The sequence below is a fragment of the Sinocyclocheilus anshuiensis genome, unplaced genomic scaffold (genome assembly GCF_001515605.1).
Source record: "Sinocyclocheilus anshuiensis isolate Anshui unplaced genomic scaffold, SAMN03320099.WGS_v1.1 scaffold80, whole genome shotgun sequence".
NCBI lineage: Eukaryota > Metazoa > Chordata > Actinopteri > Cypriniformes > Cyprinidae > Sinocyclocheilus > Sinocyclocheilus anshuiensis.
The window spans coordinates 405,112-422,129 of NW_015554102.1; the positions used below are offsets into that span (position 1 = coordinate 405,112).

The 17,018-nt window shown below is 36.7% G+C and overlaps 1 protein-coding gene across 1 annotated transcript in view; it reads right to left on the reverse strand.

The window, feature by feature from the left end:
* Window positions 1-17,018, reverse strand: part of grid2 (glutamate receptor, ionotropic, delta 2) — a 415,852-nt gene that overhangs the window by 81,600 nt on the left and 317,234 nt on the right. Inside the window, exons 9-10 of the mRNA XM_016461892.1 lie at window positions 13,266-13,367; window positions 4,281-4,478 (exon numbers count right to left, since the gene is read on the reverse strand). Of these exons, the coding sequence (XP_016317378.1) occupies window positions 4,281-4,478; window positions 13,266-13,367 (300 nt within the window). The remainder of the gene's footprint in view (window positions 1-4,280; window positions 4,479-13,265; window positions 13,368-17,018) is intronic.

Here is a 17,018-nt window from a genome sequence, read left to right on the forward strand (position 1 = left end):
ATTTTTTTTTTTAAATAAATGTTTTAATTATTATAATAGGTTGCGACCTTTACTATAATGTATTAATAATTTAGATTCTACTACATTTATCATTACATACTGGTAAATATTGCACCAGTAGCTTAAACAGTAGAGCATGGGGCTTGCAACATCAAGGTCATGGTTTCAACTCCTGGGTTCAGGGACTGAAAAATGCCTTGAACCAATACAAGTTATTTTGGATAAAAAAGTGATTTAAAATATCATTAGTCCTTGTGTTTATATGGAGAAACACAGTGTAAAAAACATCCATCTTCAATACTTGGATACAAACATATTGAAATGTAAAAATCCACTTGCTATCTCATCTTCAAAAAGAAATCAGCTCAATGATAAATGATCATTTCCATTATGTTCAATCAGTAAGCGTAAAAATTTACAGCACTCCTCAATGTCCCCAATCGCAATATAAATAAATAAAAATATCCACATCTTTCTCCAATGAATACTGAGGTAATACCGTCTGCTGCCAAAACTAAAATTGTTTCTATGGCTTTTAAATGCTAAACAACATCTAATATGTTTTCTTTCTTTTTTGGCAGTTCTGGAAATGATTGTGACTTGGTGTGCACTGCAGCGGTGAGATTAGATGAGACCTCTTCCTGTCAAGAGACATTACCATCGGCCGAACAAAGGCATGTCATTATCATAGGGCGAGAGCCAGTGTCACCTGTCTGGCCCCCATTAACCCCCTTGGCCACCTTCAGAGATCAGGGACCCCCACAGGACCTCTGTGTTTGAGCAGGGTTAGAGAAGCATCCGGCGCCTGGATCACTTCTCAAATGTTAATCCACACAACAAGTGCCTCTCTGATTGTCTCGACCCTGAAACTTGGTAGTACCAGACTGCCTGCTTTATAACAAGGGCCTGACAAACTACCCTTTCAGAATAGAGGACTGGATAGACTGACTTTATGTAAGTGGTACACCAATACAAATCTACTGAACTAACTTTTTGTTGAATTATTACTTAAATTTAAGGGGTCATATGAGAAGAATCAAATTTTCTGTGATATTTTAAGATAAATTGTTGTCATCTGACACTAATACATCTCAAAACTCTTGTTCAAAAAGTGTACCTCATGATCTAAGCTGCAGAAAGTTTTAGTTTGATTTAGTTGTTTTTCTTTCAGTTTAGTAATAGTAGTTCAGCAGTTAATTCAACAGCAAATAATACAAAATACATGTTTCAAACTGCCCCTTAGAGGTGCTGAATGATTTTTTTAATTGTTTTGTAATGCAGAGCTATCAATTGAGGAACAAATAGACATCCTAAATCCATAATAGCTGTGATATTTATCCAACATTAACTAAGTAATGAGTACGATTAAATGAAATGACGGCTATGTATTGATGAAACACTTTGTTTTTGTGATACTTGGTGATTTTTTCTATTATACCAAGTCAATTGCAAATATGCTGTAATATTGTATAAAAAAATGACCTTTTGATGAGTTGTTAGGAGAGTACTAAGAGCTTTGAAAAATTCACCACTTACTTGTGAAAATAGTATATAAAAAAAGATTGTCAAGTGCTGGCTTTATAAAATGTCTAAGTGCAAATTGAAACAGTTCAACATTTTTAACTAATGGGCACCTTTTATTTATTTATTTTTTTACTTGAGCTTAGCTAACAGGATTCTAGCCAGCCAGCAATGGCTTCCAATACATATTGATGATTTTGTAAAGCAATCAACAAATGACACATCTACATCTACATCTATTGTGTAACAAGAAAAAAAGTCATGTACATAAAGTAAGCACTATGTCCTGGTGTCATTTTATGCCACCACACACACACACACACAATTAACTCACAGCTGACTAAATCTGCTAATTTCATGGTCTGTCAAGTAAAAAAATGCTTAGAAAAGCAGAATGGTTACATATGCTGCAAAAGTAATATACTGTATGGGTATACAGATTGATAATGATATTCCAAGTAAAGCTTGGCACAAAAGAATATTATTCTGTGTGAGCATCTACACAAGTGTTTAGGTGTAAATATTGCAGTATATATAAATATACACTGAAGTTCAAAAGTGTGTAAGATTTGATGCTTTAAGTAAGTCTCTCATGCTTACCCAGAATGCATTTACTTGTTTTAAAATGCAGTAAAACAGTAATATTGCGAAATATTATTACATCTTAAAATAACTGTTTTCTATTTTAATACATTATAAAATATAATTTATTCCTTTGATGACAAAGCTGGATTTTCAGAAGCCATTAACTCACTTGTCACATGATCCTTCAAAAACTGTAACATGCTTTTTTTTTTTTCCGGGATTCTAATCAAATTCAAAAGAACAGCATTTTTTTAAAGATTTTTTTTTTTTGTAACAATGTAAGCCTGCACTGTCATTTCAGTCATCCATTTTAATGCACACTTGCTGAATAAAAATATTAATTTCTTAAAAAATAAATAAATAAATGAATCGTATTGACCCCAAACATTTGTAGTTTAAAAAAATGTTTTCCCCCTTTGTAATGTCCTGGCCTGTTGTATCATGTCATAACAGCCTTTTAAAAATTGTTTTTATAAGATTAGAACACAAAAAGCAAACAAAAAATCAAAACCTCTTTTGCTGAAATACCGAATTGCAATAAAACATCAAAGGTCTTGTGTATCATAAAAGCACACAGATGTGAAGTTGCTGGAAAACAATGTGTCAACAGAGACTGTAACAATGGGATTAGTGATCCTTAATATTTTCCTTGCGTTTTGGTCTATCTCTCTGGAAATGAAGATAAGCAGCAGTACACTGTGGCTCATGTTTCTGTTCCTCTGACCGAACAGCGGTGAGGAATATTCTCAGCGCAGAAAGCAGTAGGGATGGAGGTGTGTCGCAGAACTGAAAAAGCTGTGGAATGGAAAACAGCGGGAGTTTTGGAGTAATGGCCCTGAAAATGTGTATCTGACCTCTCACTGCTGCGAGATTTGCCTTTTGTTTATCTGCCAGTGGACAACATTTCAGTATGAGGTTTTCCCTCATTCACATGTAAGAAATCTGCGCTCTTTTTTATCAAAGTAGTGCAGACTGTTTGGGAATATTAGGGAAATTGAAAAGCCCAAAATAGCCAATGCAAAGCACACAAGTCTGCAGCATTCAGCCAGACTGTATTATGGTAGGCAAATCAAAGGCAGTGCTGACTGCGCTAAAATAATTCTGCATCATTAAAATAGTTTGAAATGGTACTTTCAGCTTTAAATAAGCATTAACACTTAAAGGGTTAGTTCACCCAAAGATGAAAAATCTGTCATTAATTACTCAGCATCACGTCATTCCAAACCCATAAGACCTTCTTTCATCTTCAGAACACAAATGAAGATATTTTTGATGAAATGAGAGCTTTCTGACCCTCTATAGACAGCAACGCAACTACCACGTTCAAGGCCCAGAAAGGTAGAAAGGACATTGTTAAAATAGTCCATGTGACATCAGTGGTACAACTGTAATTTTATGAAGCTATGAGAATACTTTTTGAGCGCAAAGAAAGCAAAAATAATCCAACGATTTCTTCTCTTCTGTGTCAGTCTTCAATGCATGTTCACAAGAGTACCACGACGCAAAAATTCAGTTCATAAAATTAAGGTTGAACCACTGATGTCACAAGGACTATTTTAACAATGTCTTTACTATCTTTCTGGGCCTTGAATGTGTCAGTTGTGTTGCTGTCTATGGAGGGTCAGAAATCTCTTGGATTTCATCAAAAATATTTTAATTTGTGTTTTGAAGATGAATGAAGGTCTTACTGGTTTGGAACGACATGGGGGTGAGTAATTGATGACAGAATTTTCATTTTGGGTGAACTAACGCTTTAAAAAATGGTCTAAAATAGCCAATTCATTATTATAAGGGGTGTTCACATATAGTAGTTTTGACCATGTAGTGTCAAAACATATACATGTTTTATGTTTTATATATGTTGTATACATACACAACGTATACATAAATGAGCAAAGTTTTGCCGCATTTAAATCTGAATTTTAAACATGTCAGTTATACAAGGGTGAAGTTTGAAGCCAGACAGATAGATAGACACACAGACATATTGCACGATTGATTGATTTTGAGGACTTTTGAGGACTAGGGTGGAAATACCATCATTCCCAGAATGCAACGAATACATTTTTCTTCTGTCATTCCAATCCAACTTCCTGAGGGTGTAGCTAAATGCAATTTAAAGTCACGCTCCCCAATTCAATATTTTGCACATCCAGATAGACATTGTGTCTTACCTTAGAAACCAGTTCTCCTATAAGACCATTCCAGGTTCCATCAGCCTGCTGGCTGCCATATTTGTGATCAGGGGCCACGTAGATCTCATATTTGAAGCCAAGGTAGTTGGCCAGAGCATCCAGTACATCGATTGAGAAACCCTGGTACTTCTTAGGTTTGCCAAGCACATTTTCTGAGACCATCACAAATGGTTCTTCCTGGAAAGAGCAATAGCAGAGAAATCATTATATCAGCTTATAAAGGGACTAAATCATTGAGCTAAAAGCAACAAAAACAGTCACAGAGTATTAAGAGACACATACAAAAACAGTCCAATGGTAATGCCTACGGACATTGAGGTAAGTGAGGGCACCGGTTTTAGAGTCAACAGGGTATCATAAATAGTCTACTGAGAACACAGCTTGACGTTCATGATTCTGAGGGTGGCAGATCTGTTTCTGGAGCTGACACAAGTGTTTACCTGAAGCAGACGCATAAGCTCCTACAGCAGCTTAGCTAATGCTCATAATTAGATTTTATTTTCAGCAGGAGGCAATGCTGCTGTATATGGGCTAAAGCTTAATGTCACTTGGCTTTAACCTCTTATGAGCTGTGGAATAATTCCGAGAAAAAAGTCAGAGGGGAATTAGTGCCACATCATATCCAATCAAGAGTAATGTGAGGAAAGTAAATATGTATAGCTTTGTTTTTAGGGTAGTTGAGTGAATTTTACAGAGAATACAGGAGGATCTGGGCTGATCTTACAAAGACTACGGGTTTGAACTCCAGCCAGAGAGGAACTAAAGGAACCCTGGAAAAGGATATACAGTATATGACACAGCAGGCCTTTAGGAAAAAAAAAAAACTGTAACAGAAAATAAGCTCAAAAAAGAAAGAAAATACCAATACACAGTACACAGTAGTAGTTTTTATTTATATAAAAAATTAAAGTTTAATTGTATAAATATTTTCATAAATATAAGACTGTTCTCTTGACAAACAGAAGGGCAACGAATAGAAAAGTGTAGATGTATATTTTTAAAATTAACATTATGTCAAGACTGCATAAATTATTCTTTAAAATAGGCATATTTATTTTTCAGTTTTTTCCTGTTTTGATATATTTGTTTATATTTAATACATAAAATCTATAAATTATTTATATGATAATGCTATGATAATGATAATCTCAATTTTGATCAAATAAATAGGAAACAAATCAAATTAAATGGCATATTTGTGTAAAGAACATCTAGTGACGATCTCTGATTCATTTCAAAGAGGAAACTGTCTCACTGTCACACCAGGGAAGATCGGCCTTAACAGCACTTCCTCAGCAGTGACATGCTAAATTATTAGCGTTCCAACATTATCATACTAAAAGTAGTGAAAGTGGAGTTTCTCCAGACATTTACATGGTTTACTTCAAACAGTTTAGTTCATAATTTTCTGGAATGAAAATGAAGGCATGAATACTCGGAAATAATAACAAAAACGTTATGTTCAGTAAGAAAGTGGTCAGAACAAACCATTCTCTCTCAATTCTATATAAAGATTCACATTTATCAAAACATTACTTAACTTGATGGTCCTTGTCAGTCATACATTATTCATAGTGGGTTCTGACTGACTCATAAGATCCCTAATGCTCAATTACGGATTTAAGGTTTTACTGTGCTCACATCAAATAAATTAAGTCTTTACGAAAAGTATTTTAAAGGAAAAATATGAAGAGTTCATTTGCAAAAACCCATAACATTTTATTTTATTTTTTTTCAGAAATCACATTTTTTTATTGCGCATTCCAAGTAACGTTAATATCAATCAAACTGCAGTTGGGTTGTTTTGATTAAGTAATAATAACTTAAACAAATACAGGTAATTTACAAAATTAAAGTTCATTGAAAGTATGTTTTTTTACATGTTAAAAGTTTGTTTTATAGCAAAAGTAGATAACTCTAACAATCGTTTTTTGGCCAAAGCAGATAACTCCACACGTTTTAGAGTTTAAAAAACACTCGTTTAATCTTTGTAATCTCCTCAGATGACAATGTAGATGCATGACAAACTTTGTTGTTGTTGTGATCATAAACTTTATGGATGTGATTAACTTAACGCAATACACGGAGCTGTTCCCTCACCATTGTGAGGGAACAGCGTTTCAGCTTCTATTTTCCTTTTTCGCCCTGAAGAAGATGTCACAGGTTCATCAAGTTAGTCGAAATTATCCATCCTCGATCACTTTTAGTAAGCTTTGACGAAACTCCTCTCAGCTAGCACGTCTTTTCAAAGTGAAAGTAGCCTTGTCACCTGACCTGAATACAGCGCGCTGAATCGCTAAAATGGACTTATCGGCTTCTGTTCAAAAACAACAAGGGCGATTGTCGGCTTCTGCAGTAAAACGTGAACTCGCGATGCCTTGAAAGTAGACAAAACCGGCATTTTTGACAAAACGTGTTTAGGGATATAGTTCAGATCGCGCTATATGTAGAGAATATGTGGACTTCTTTTTTTAAAGTGGCGTTTATCGGTTTTTGCAAATGAACTCTTCATATATACCCGGATTCATACTCATCATACAAGCATTAGCTCTGCCTATGGCTGAAGAAACCATTCCTCTGAAGCAGCGAGACCGGCCACCATTTCAATTGATTAGTCGTTCTCCACTGATAAAGACGAGCGGAGTCTCCTTGGATCTCCAAAACCAGTTTGGCATACTATTGTGGAGGTGGATATGATGCGATTTGGATTTAGTCTGAGCCTTGGGCCTACTGGTGTTTCATAAAAGGTCTACAAACATTGTCATACACTGCCAAACTGGCCCTGGAGAGTTTCTGAAGGTCACACAGAGAAAATTATAAGGAGGAATTTTTATAAGGAGGAAGTTTAGCGAGGACTCTATGTTAACAGTGGAAACGTCCTCAGTAATGCTGAAAAGAAACGACTCAAGGACAAGCAAGTTCCCAAAACTATGGAAGTATGACAGAGATATATGTACATTTGCACTATTCTCTCACAACCCTATCAGTTGAACTTCTGGGAGGGTAGAATGAAAAATATTGAGGGGGTTTCTGAAAATCATGAGGCTTCTAAAAGAAGGACTGTTCAAGACTAACTTGAAGGCCACAACTCTAGGTTCTGAAAGAAACTGAAAACTCGAAATTACAAAGGAAAGAAGTCTTCAGAACCACATTAAAGCATCACAGTGGGCACATATGGTTAATCTAGCCATCTTGATCAAAACCAAAACGACCAACGGTAGCCCCACTTCTTATTTTTCTTAACACACACTCTCAAAACATACCTCTCAAAAGCCATATTCATTCAACATACAACCATTTATTCAACATTTTTCAGACTCAAGACTTTTAAGCTCTTCACATCTTAAAAGCTACAAAGAATCAATGTATTCTGGGTGCTACATTCCAAACAGAACCAGAAGAAAAACACTGTCAAATTAAACAGAGACATTTACTCCGTCTCACGTCATTTCAAACTGGTATGATGTTAACATTTCTATGGGACACAAAAGGAGAAATTTTACAGAAATTAAATGTTCCTTTTTTCTATAGAACTACTGTTCATGTCAACTCTGAAAACTCCAAAAGTGTAAAAAAAAAAAAAAGTTAAAAGTCTTCTGAAGCCATATAATGTGTGAGGAATAGGTCCTTATTTTGAGAAAAACCTCCCTCCCTTCCCTTATCAGTGAATAACGGCTTATATATTTTAGTCTAAATGCAAAATAAAGAAATAAAAAAAAAAATGAACCACAGATGTTGGAGGAGCTCAACTTAGCTAGGCCTGAATGGCTGTATTCAACACACAGCTGCTATCTAAAGGCCAATGACCAACCATCATGTGACCAGCAAACATCTCCTTCCAGAGTCTCCAACAGCTCTGCAAACGTACTATCACGAACCAATACCACGCTAGCGTAGCGCCAGCAGCCCAGTGAAAATAATAGCCGCTGCTTATTTTTCATATTCTCTTAAACAAATCCCTATTGATGTCTGAAGTGTTTCTGGGAATATGTCAGGCAGATTTATCATGGAAGGAGCTGCCTTTATTGACTGCATGCAGCCTGCACATTAAGCCAGCGCTTTCTAATCCTCACCAGACCCCCCCTCGCTCAATAAGCTATTAGAGGAAGTGAGGATATGCATGCAAACTTGCACTACAGCCAAGAGGTGCCATCTATCACATTTCCCTCTGAGGGACCTGTGCAAGACCCCTGCCGGATTCTTCCAATTCTTCAATTGGCCATCAGCATGATCTGAAGAATATCTGTAGCACTTAGACCATGGGCAAAAGCACAGCGACAATGACCCTTTTAACAGGATTCCTCCAGTGTGGTTTTTTATCTGTATTGAGATGTAGCCTTGCTCTTATTGAGCCGGCCCAGAAGGTGTACAGCTCCCCACACCCGTGTTCAACCCATGTTGCATCGATTCCCTCTCTCATTATACGGCCATCCCTTCCACATGACTGCATGTGCAGTGGTTCAAATTCACACGGATCTTGTGGACAATCTCTGCCGCTACTATGGAAATCAATAGCAGGCATGGATCAACACAGGCTAAGGTGATGCATGTTGCAAACATAAACATCATTCTGTAAGCACTGTTGCTGCGTGTATGCATGGTTCATGTCGTGACACTATTTGTTAAAGGAATTGCTCATCTAGAAGTGAAAATTTGCTGACAATCTCCTCACCCTCAGGCTATTTAAGAGAGATGAGTTTGTTTCTTCAATGGAACAGATTTGGAGCAATCTAGCATTACATCACTTGGTCACCAATGGATCCTCTGCAGTGAATGGGTGCCGTCAGAATGAGAGTGCAAACAGCTGATAAAAACATCACAGTAATTCAGAAGTAATCCACATGACTCCAGTCCATTAATTAACATCTTGTGAAGCAAATTGCTGTGTTTGCAATAAACACATTCACCATTAAGATGGGGACTACATTATTAAAAGGGGAAGGACTTTTTCACTACAGAAAGCATTATTTTGGATTATGGACTTCAGAAGAGAAGAGATAGTTAGAAGAGATAAAGTTAAAACGCCTTAATTATAGATTTGTCTCTTACACAGTCACAGCTTTTCACTTCACAAGACATTAATTGATGGACTGGAGTCATGTGGATTATTGTGATGTTTTTTTTTGGACTCTCATTCTGACGGCACCCATTCACTACAGAGGATCCATTGATGTGCAAGTGATATGATACATTTCTCCAAATCTGTTCCAATGAAGAAACAAACTCATCGACATATCGGATATAGTATATATCAAAATATAGTTAAAATTATGATATACTTTTTACTATTTTTTTTCTAAGAAAAAATTACATCTGAAAAAAAAACTTTAGTTTGCCAAATCAAATCATACAGTGCAGGAACACAGAACAGGAAATTATATCATAGAGAGGATCCCCGCAGGCTCCTGTTGAGATCAATAAGTCTCTTTAAACATCATTTCAAATCTAAAAAAGATTATTTAAAATTGTTATGATAAGGTTAGTTTAGGTTGTAAAATCCCATGTGATAATATCAAACAATGCAATGAAGATTATGTATGAATTAAAACAATATTTATAATTTTTTGTCTATATATGTGTTTATTAATAATTCATATTAATTCATATAATGGATTAAAAATTCATATAACTTCATTATTAATTCATACGAATATACTACTTCAGTCTTCCATCTTCTACAGACGTTTTGAAGATTCTCTCATGCATGCAGCTATGATCCACTGGTGAGTGAATCAAAAACATGTGTCATGGTGCATTGAGACTGCAAGGTTTCACGGCAGATGTGTGTGTGTGTTCTCAGTCAGTTTTGGTGTTTGGAACAACACCAGCATTTCTCAGACTGGTGAAGAGCTGTCAGAGCTGGCATGTCGTGTATCCTGACACGCCTGCCACTGGGGCAGCTGGGAGTTTAAGTTGCAAGGATCCAGCGGGCCGTTACCAACTAGCTGTAAGACCGAAGGGAGCGCTCCATCAGCCACCAGCAGGGAGCATGTGCCTTCCCCATCCACCTGAAGGTTTACTTTACAAATGACAACATATCCCATGGTTCCAAGCTCCCCGCCTCCCTAACCATATGCTTCACCACAAGGCTATATGGTACTGCACTGGCACTCTATCTTTCTTCGTTTTTTCTTTAATTTTTGAGGAACAATTCATCCTGATTTTAATGCAATGTTTGAACTAGAAATTACAATTTCGCACTCTAGGACATCACAGCTTCAATTAGTCTCAATGGAAAGAATGTAGATTAATGCCTGGCTGGAAAACCTGTGAACTGCAAATAAAAGTCGTCATCTTATTATCCCGGGGTCTTTGAGCAGAACATTCAGTTCCAGTGGTACAGATAAGACAAACTCTGTTTCATTCATAATAGATACCGAATATTGACATGATAACACTATAAAATAATAAGATTAATTGATAATGCTATGTTCAGACTCCAGGCAAAAGTGGCCCAAATCTGTTTTTTGTGCTCATGTGACTCAGATCTGTTTTTTCATAACAGTGTGAACAGCAAAAACCAAATGGAATCTGATTTTGCATCTGAAAAGTATGAAAGTAGAACTTTCCTCTCCTCCTTCTCATCCCCATCTTCATTCTCTCTATTGCCTGTACACATCAGCTTATAAATGAACATGTTAAAGTGCCCCTATTATGCCTTTTCGAATATTACCTTTCATGCAGTGTGTCATGTAGCTGTATGTGAACATAAACTATCTGCAAAGTTGTGAAGCCGACAGTGCACGATAAATAAAGTTATTGTCTATAAAAAAGAGTCGGCTCGCAATCGCCTAAACGAGTCGTCAGGAATTCGAATCTTATTCTGTTACTGGTCTATGTCACGAAGTAACACATTTGCATAATGTCTGCACACGTTCTACGTCACCAACTTGCCCACCCACAAACAGTAAAATTTCCATGTGGTTAAGATCATGGCGAGAAGACGCTGTATCCTACATTGTGAGAGTAAATTTGTAATTACCACAAACTTGTTAACACTTGACACTTACCACTGAGAAACGTCCTGCTCCAGTCTCTTGTCGATCAGCCAGTTCAACCGTTTCATCATCAGAATCCGGCTCAAATTGGTAAGGTACAATCGATACCATCTTTTCTATGTATTGACTAGTCTCTAGGGCTGTCATTCCGTCATGGCAATGGAAGTTTCGTTTCCGACACGCGCTGTACGTGGTAGACCAATCCAGAGCCAAGCTCTCTACGGCTCTGGACCAATCACAAAGGACTGCGCCATCTGACCAATCACAGCAGTGAGGGCTCAAGGAAAGGAGGGGTTTAGAGAGACTGATTCTTTGAACTGCTTCGCACGAGTCGTTTACGAATCATTTAGAAAGGAGTTAAAATTAAATCTATTTTTTGAGAAAACTAACGTGTTTTTTGACCTTGCATGCATGTAAACCTGTTTTAGGAGACTCATAAAACAATATTAGCAACCTTAAAAATGGCATAATAGGGGCACTGTACGCGCTGATTTCAGTGTCCTCCATGTTTAAGTCCCTATGTCAGTTAGGGGCCATGAACAGTTTATACTCAAATCTGATACTGGCCACAAAAAAAATAAAAAATAAAATAAAAACAAATAAATAAATAAATAAAAATCAGATTTGAGCATTAAGGCTTGCAGGAAATAATATCAGAGATACCCCACAAGATCAATGTCATCCCACGAGATCAATTTAAAAATGTATTACTGTATTTTTCAACAAAAATAACATTTTAGTTAATAATAATGTGCAAAATGACAAAAAAAGTACTGTAACAACAAACTCTACACATATATCATAAGGCAAATGTTGTAACTTAGTTCAAGTTCAATTGGTTCACTGTCTGCAAATTTTACAGGAGCTAAGAAACTTATTTAGACTTAATAAAAATTGCATCACTCATCTTTTATACATTCCACAGATCCTCTAAGTGCTAGTGTGCTTGTTTGTTTGTTAAATATTTGATCTACTGTAATGTGATTATGCAGTCAGTGACCAGTAAGACAATACACAATTTACCATATTTACAGAAGTCTCCAGATACTGTCTGGGCCACACAATGTTTCAGTTCTCAATTTAAACTGTGATACCCTCTTACTGTCCTCCAGTATCTACAGTTTGCCAACATGTGCATGCGTGCATTCAGTTCTATACCCCTCCAACCTCATCCGCCACTAGGGGAGGTGCATTAACTGCTCCGGGTGTGTGTTCACAGTGTGTGTGTGTTCACTGCTGTGTGTGTGCACTTAGGATGGGATAAATGCAGAGCACTAATTCCTAGTATGGGTCACCATACTTGGCCACATGTCACGTCACTTTCACTTTCACTTAACTTGACAGCCTCCAACGATTGCTCATTGTTAGCGATTATGGGCGCAAGTTCTTCAGAGCATTCTGTCACAGCGGGAAATCACAGAATAAAGGAAAAAGAGGGGTAAAGGAGAGTGAGAGGAAAGACGCAGAGAAGCAGCATCACCGCTTTCTTCTCCGACCGACTTCAAAGCAGGGATATGAAGAATTTAAACCTCTGAATCTTTAAAGAACTCCAGGGACTCACTCAAATCAGCGCTGGAGGGTAGATAGCAAAACTCAAATCTCAATATAACCCAGCTCCCCTGGCCTCCGTTCATCGCACCCCAAAATTCACTCTTAATGAACTTAGAGATGGGTGACTTGATGTGAACAGACTTCTGGAGCTCACTGGAATGAATATGGATTACTCTGGGGTTACGTCAACCTTATGAGGTCCAGTCAAACAGAGGAACTCCGAGACATGGGAAGTCCTAATTAAGTCAGTCTGATGTCATTTATATTAGAGAGGTCAAGGGAAAGACATCTCTGAGCAACGGTGAATAATAGAGCACTGACATCTTGTAAAACTTTGTAGTTATGAGGACTATTGTAGCTGCAAGATGACGTGTAAAGCCCTTGACTTGACATTATTAGCTGTAACGGTACGTACCAGTACAGTGACCACCCGTAGGACCACCCCACGCATGTTGTTCTCCAGCTTTCGATCTGTCAGTGTCCCGTTCAGTCCGTGGATGGGGTCCCAAGTGGCGAGCTGAAGAAATGCAGAAAGGTCACAGTAAGTTCATGGCGTGCACATAAAGAACTATTGATTACACTAACAGCCTATAGATTTTTACACGTAAATGAGTTTATTTCAGAACATAAGCAGAGGGAGTTTCTTTCTAATGTCTTTTTCTTTTTTCACATCCATCTACTGAAAAGAAAGAAAAATCATAAATGTGAACTGTTAATATCAGTTTCCTGTATACTTCAATAATAATAAATGGTGATTAAATGGACAATGCTTGGACTTGGACTGTTTTTTTTTTAACAGTTTTTTATCAAATAAATGCAGACTTGGTGATCATAAGAATTTTTTTTTTCAAAACTATAAAAAAAACAAAATCTTACCAACCCTACCACTTTGCTTTTATCCCCAATAATTCAGATAATTTTACAGAAATACTTCTGAGCATTCATGTATTCCTCTGGGAATTACTGAATTAATCTTTGTTGTCTTTGTAAAAACTAGTTATTTGATTTGAACAGACGCAACATATTCATGTTATTCCTTTCATGTGACAGAGATCTCTGATGTGTTTGGTTGGTGCCGTTTGATAGCTAGTTAAATTTGCGACCCATACGCTGTCCTCTTAGAACTCAATACTCTCCGGATTCAATGCAAAGATGCAACCATTTTCTCATCCAATTGCATCTGAATTTAATGAGACCAGCTGCCCCGATTGGAATACAGTCAGTGAGCTGATAGATTTATCTATTGGCCTTTCCATGTGGTGTTATTGTTAATATTTATTCTGAAAAGCCATGACACATTTTAGTCTAACAATGCTTGGCTTTTGCAACACAGCTCATATTGTCAGACACACAAACTTGTGGTTCTGGCAATTTTTAAACCACAGCAAGTTGCAATCAGAATATGAAACACCACATTTGCTGAATACCTCATATTTTAATGTTAAGTAAACATCAGTTAGACCCGCTAAAAAAACAATGTGAAAATCAATTACTAATACAATGCAACAGGAACACACACACACACACACACACACACACAAGCAACAAAAAACAAGTTTTTACATAGAAACACAGCAAGGAGTAAACAATCATGATTCAGACGAGTAATTTAGGGCTATGCTTTAATACCCAAACACAAATCTGTTCACCAAACTCTAATTACACTTAGCTAATGTGTGCCGCATAAACAAACAATTCGTTGCCCCACTGTGCTCATTTTTCCTCTCGATTTGTATAACAACAGAAAACAACTATTGATTTATTTGCCCAATAAAACAACAGCATTGAGAGAAAAAGCAATACTTCCTAAAGTGCGTCAAGCTACCTGTGAGAAAAAAAGAAAAAAAAAAACTTCTCCACAGAGATCAAAATTTCCCAGTCCCCTGTAAGAGAGTGTTGGAAAATGATTTCCTGCTCAATCAAAACATGATATGAAGGGGATCAGAGGGCGGGAATGTAAAAGACTTTGATGCTTTTGAAGTTTCCCATGAAAGTACTCTTATGACAGAATACAAACTGCAACAAAATATATGTGGAATAATAAATCGCCATACACACTTGCATAGCCAGCTTTGTACCAATACAAATGTCATGCTTTGCCCGTGCAATTCAAATGTCACCCTTTATGCATTCATAAACATGGCACCAACACAACCTTCAAAAAAAATCCCCTCTTTGGATCTTGGAGGAAATTAAGCTCACCTTCACAAACAAGAGAGGTCTGAAACACGTCAACTCAACATATCACTGCACACTATGAGTCATATTATCGTGGGCTCCGGCTAGTCATTAGCATAATATTTAGACTGGGATTAGACAGGGTACATGCCATCCCGTGGAGGCTAGGAATGACAGAGCCTTTACATAACTATCCACTTCAGAGGCGCTGTGGGCATTTTTTTTATAGGCAAGGCAGCCATTTTAAGTTAATTCTTATCAAATCTGTCTGAAGTACCAGTCTACTATCATTATGTAATCAAATCATCTAAAATATTAATGGGCTGGAAGGGGTACTTGTCTGTAAATGTGTGTGTATTTTCTTTGACGTGACTCGAGAGTCAATATTGTTTAATATCAAGCTGCATCAAAGAGCCAAAAGTGTGTGTAGAAAACAGTTTGTATGCTAACCTTTGAGACTGTTTATTCATTCTTATCGTAGGTATTCGGCCCTTAGTGGTTTATCATCAATTCAGCCAGGTAGTCATGTCAGTTCAGAATATAAATACACAAACTCAGTACACCTAGAGCCAAAACTGCAGTTCTAAAACCTAGTGAGCAGTCTTGCTACCTACATTCTAAGGCAGCACCCTAACTGAAATAAAACCTCATAAGTGACCGATTTAGAACATCTTACATACAGGAGAGAACACGGACAAGTCAGCAATTGATATATCACATACTGTATATAATATTTTGATTATTTCTTTATAAGTAAGCATGATATAATAAACTGTCAAAAACATGTAAAAAAATAATAATGTTCTAATAATCTACCGAAACTAAAATATAAAATAGAGTTGTAAAATTATTTACCTTGCCTAAAATATGTTTTTGTTTTAGCCCAATTCTTAAACAATATTGAGCTTGTTGCAATGCATGTTGGGATTAGAAAGGATATATAGGAAAGATTTGTAATATATAATAGGGATGAAGGATAGATGATATATAATAGATGAAGGACCATCACCTTCAACTCAACCTTGCCAATACAGAACTGTTTGTGGTTCCATCAAACCCATCTTTTCATCACAATTTCACCATCCAGTTAGGCACATCAACCATAACTTCTTCAAAAACAGCCAGAAACCTTGGAGTTATGATTGATGTTAAGGTGAATTTCTCAGACCACATTGCTAAAACTGCCCGGTCCTGCAGATTTGCTTTGTTCAACATCAAGAAGATCAGGCTCTTTCTTTCGGAACTGTTTCACAACTCCTTGTTCAAGCTCTTGTTCTGTCCAGGCTGGACTATTGCAATGCTCTTGGCAGGTCTTCCAGCCAGTTCTATCAAACCTTTACAATTAATCCAGAACACGACAGCAAGATTAATTTTTAATAAGCCGAAAAGAATGTATGTCACACCTCTGTTTATCAGTTTGCACTGGCTACCAATAGCTGCTCGCATAAAATGAATGGCATTAATGTTTGCCTACAAAACCACCACTGGCTCTGCACCCCTTTACCTAAATTCATTACTTCAGAGTTATGTCAATCCGAGCAGCTGAGTCCTTAGCCATCTTCAAGAATCGGCTAAAATCACATCTCTTCCATCTTTATTTGACCATATAACTCTAGCACTCTCTATTCTAATTCTATTCTAAAAAAAAAAAAAAAACATTGTCCCTTTTAAACTTGCTCTCTATTCATTTACTGCTTGTTTAAAAAAAACAAAAAACAACAAAAAAAACAACACTAGCTTTTCCAATGTTTTTGTATTCTATCTATTTGTTTTCTTTTTATTGATTATACGATTAACAAAAGTAAAAAAAGGCCTCTAACACTAGCTTGCTCTATTCTTTTTCTATTCTATCTGTTTTCTTTTTATTTATTATATTATTTAAAAAACCATTGCTACGTGTACTGCGTTAAGCTAAGTCAAGTCAAGTCAAGTCACCTTTATTTATATAGCGCTTTTAACAATACAGATTGTGTCAAAGCAACTGAACAGC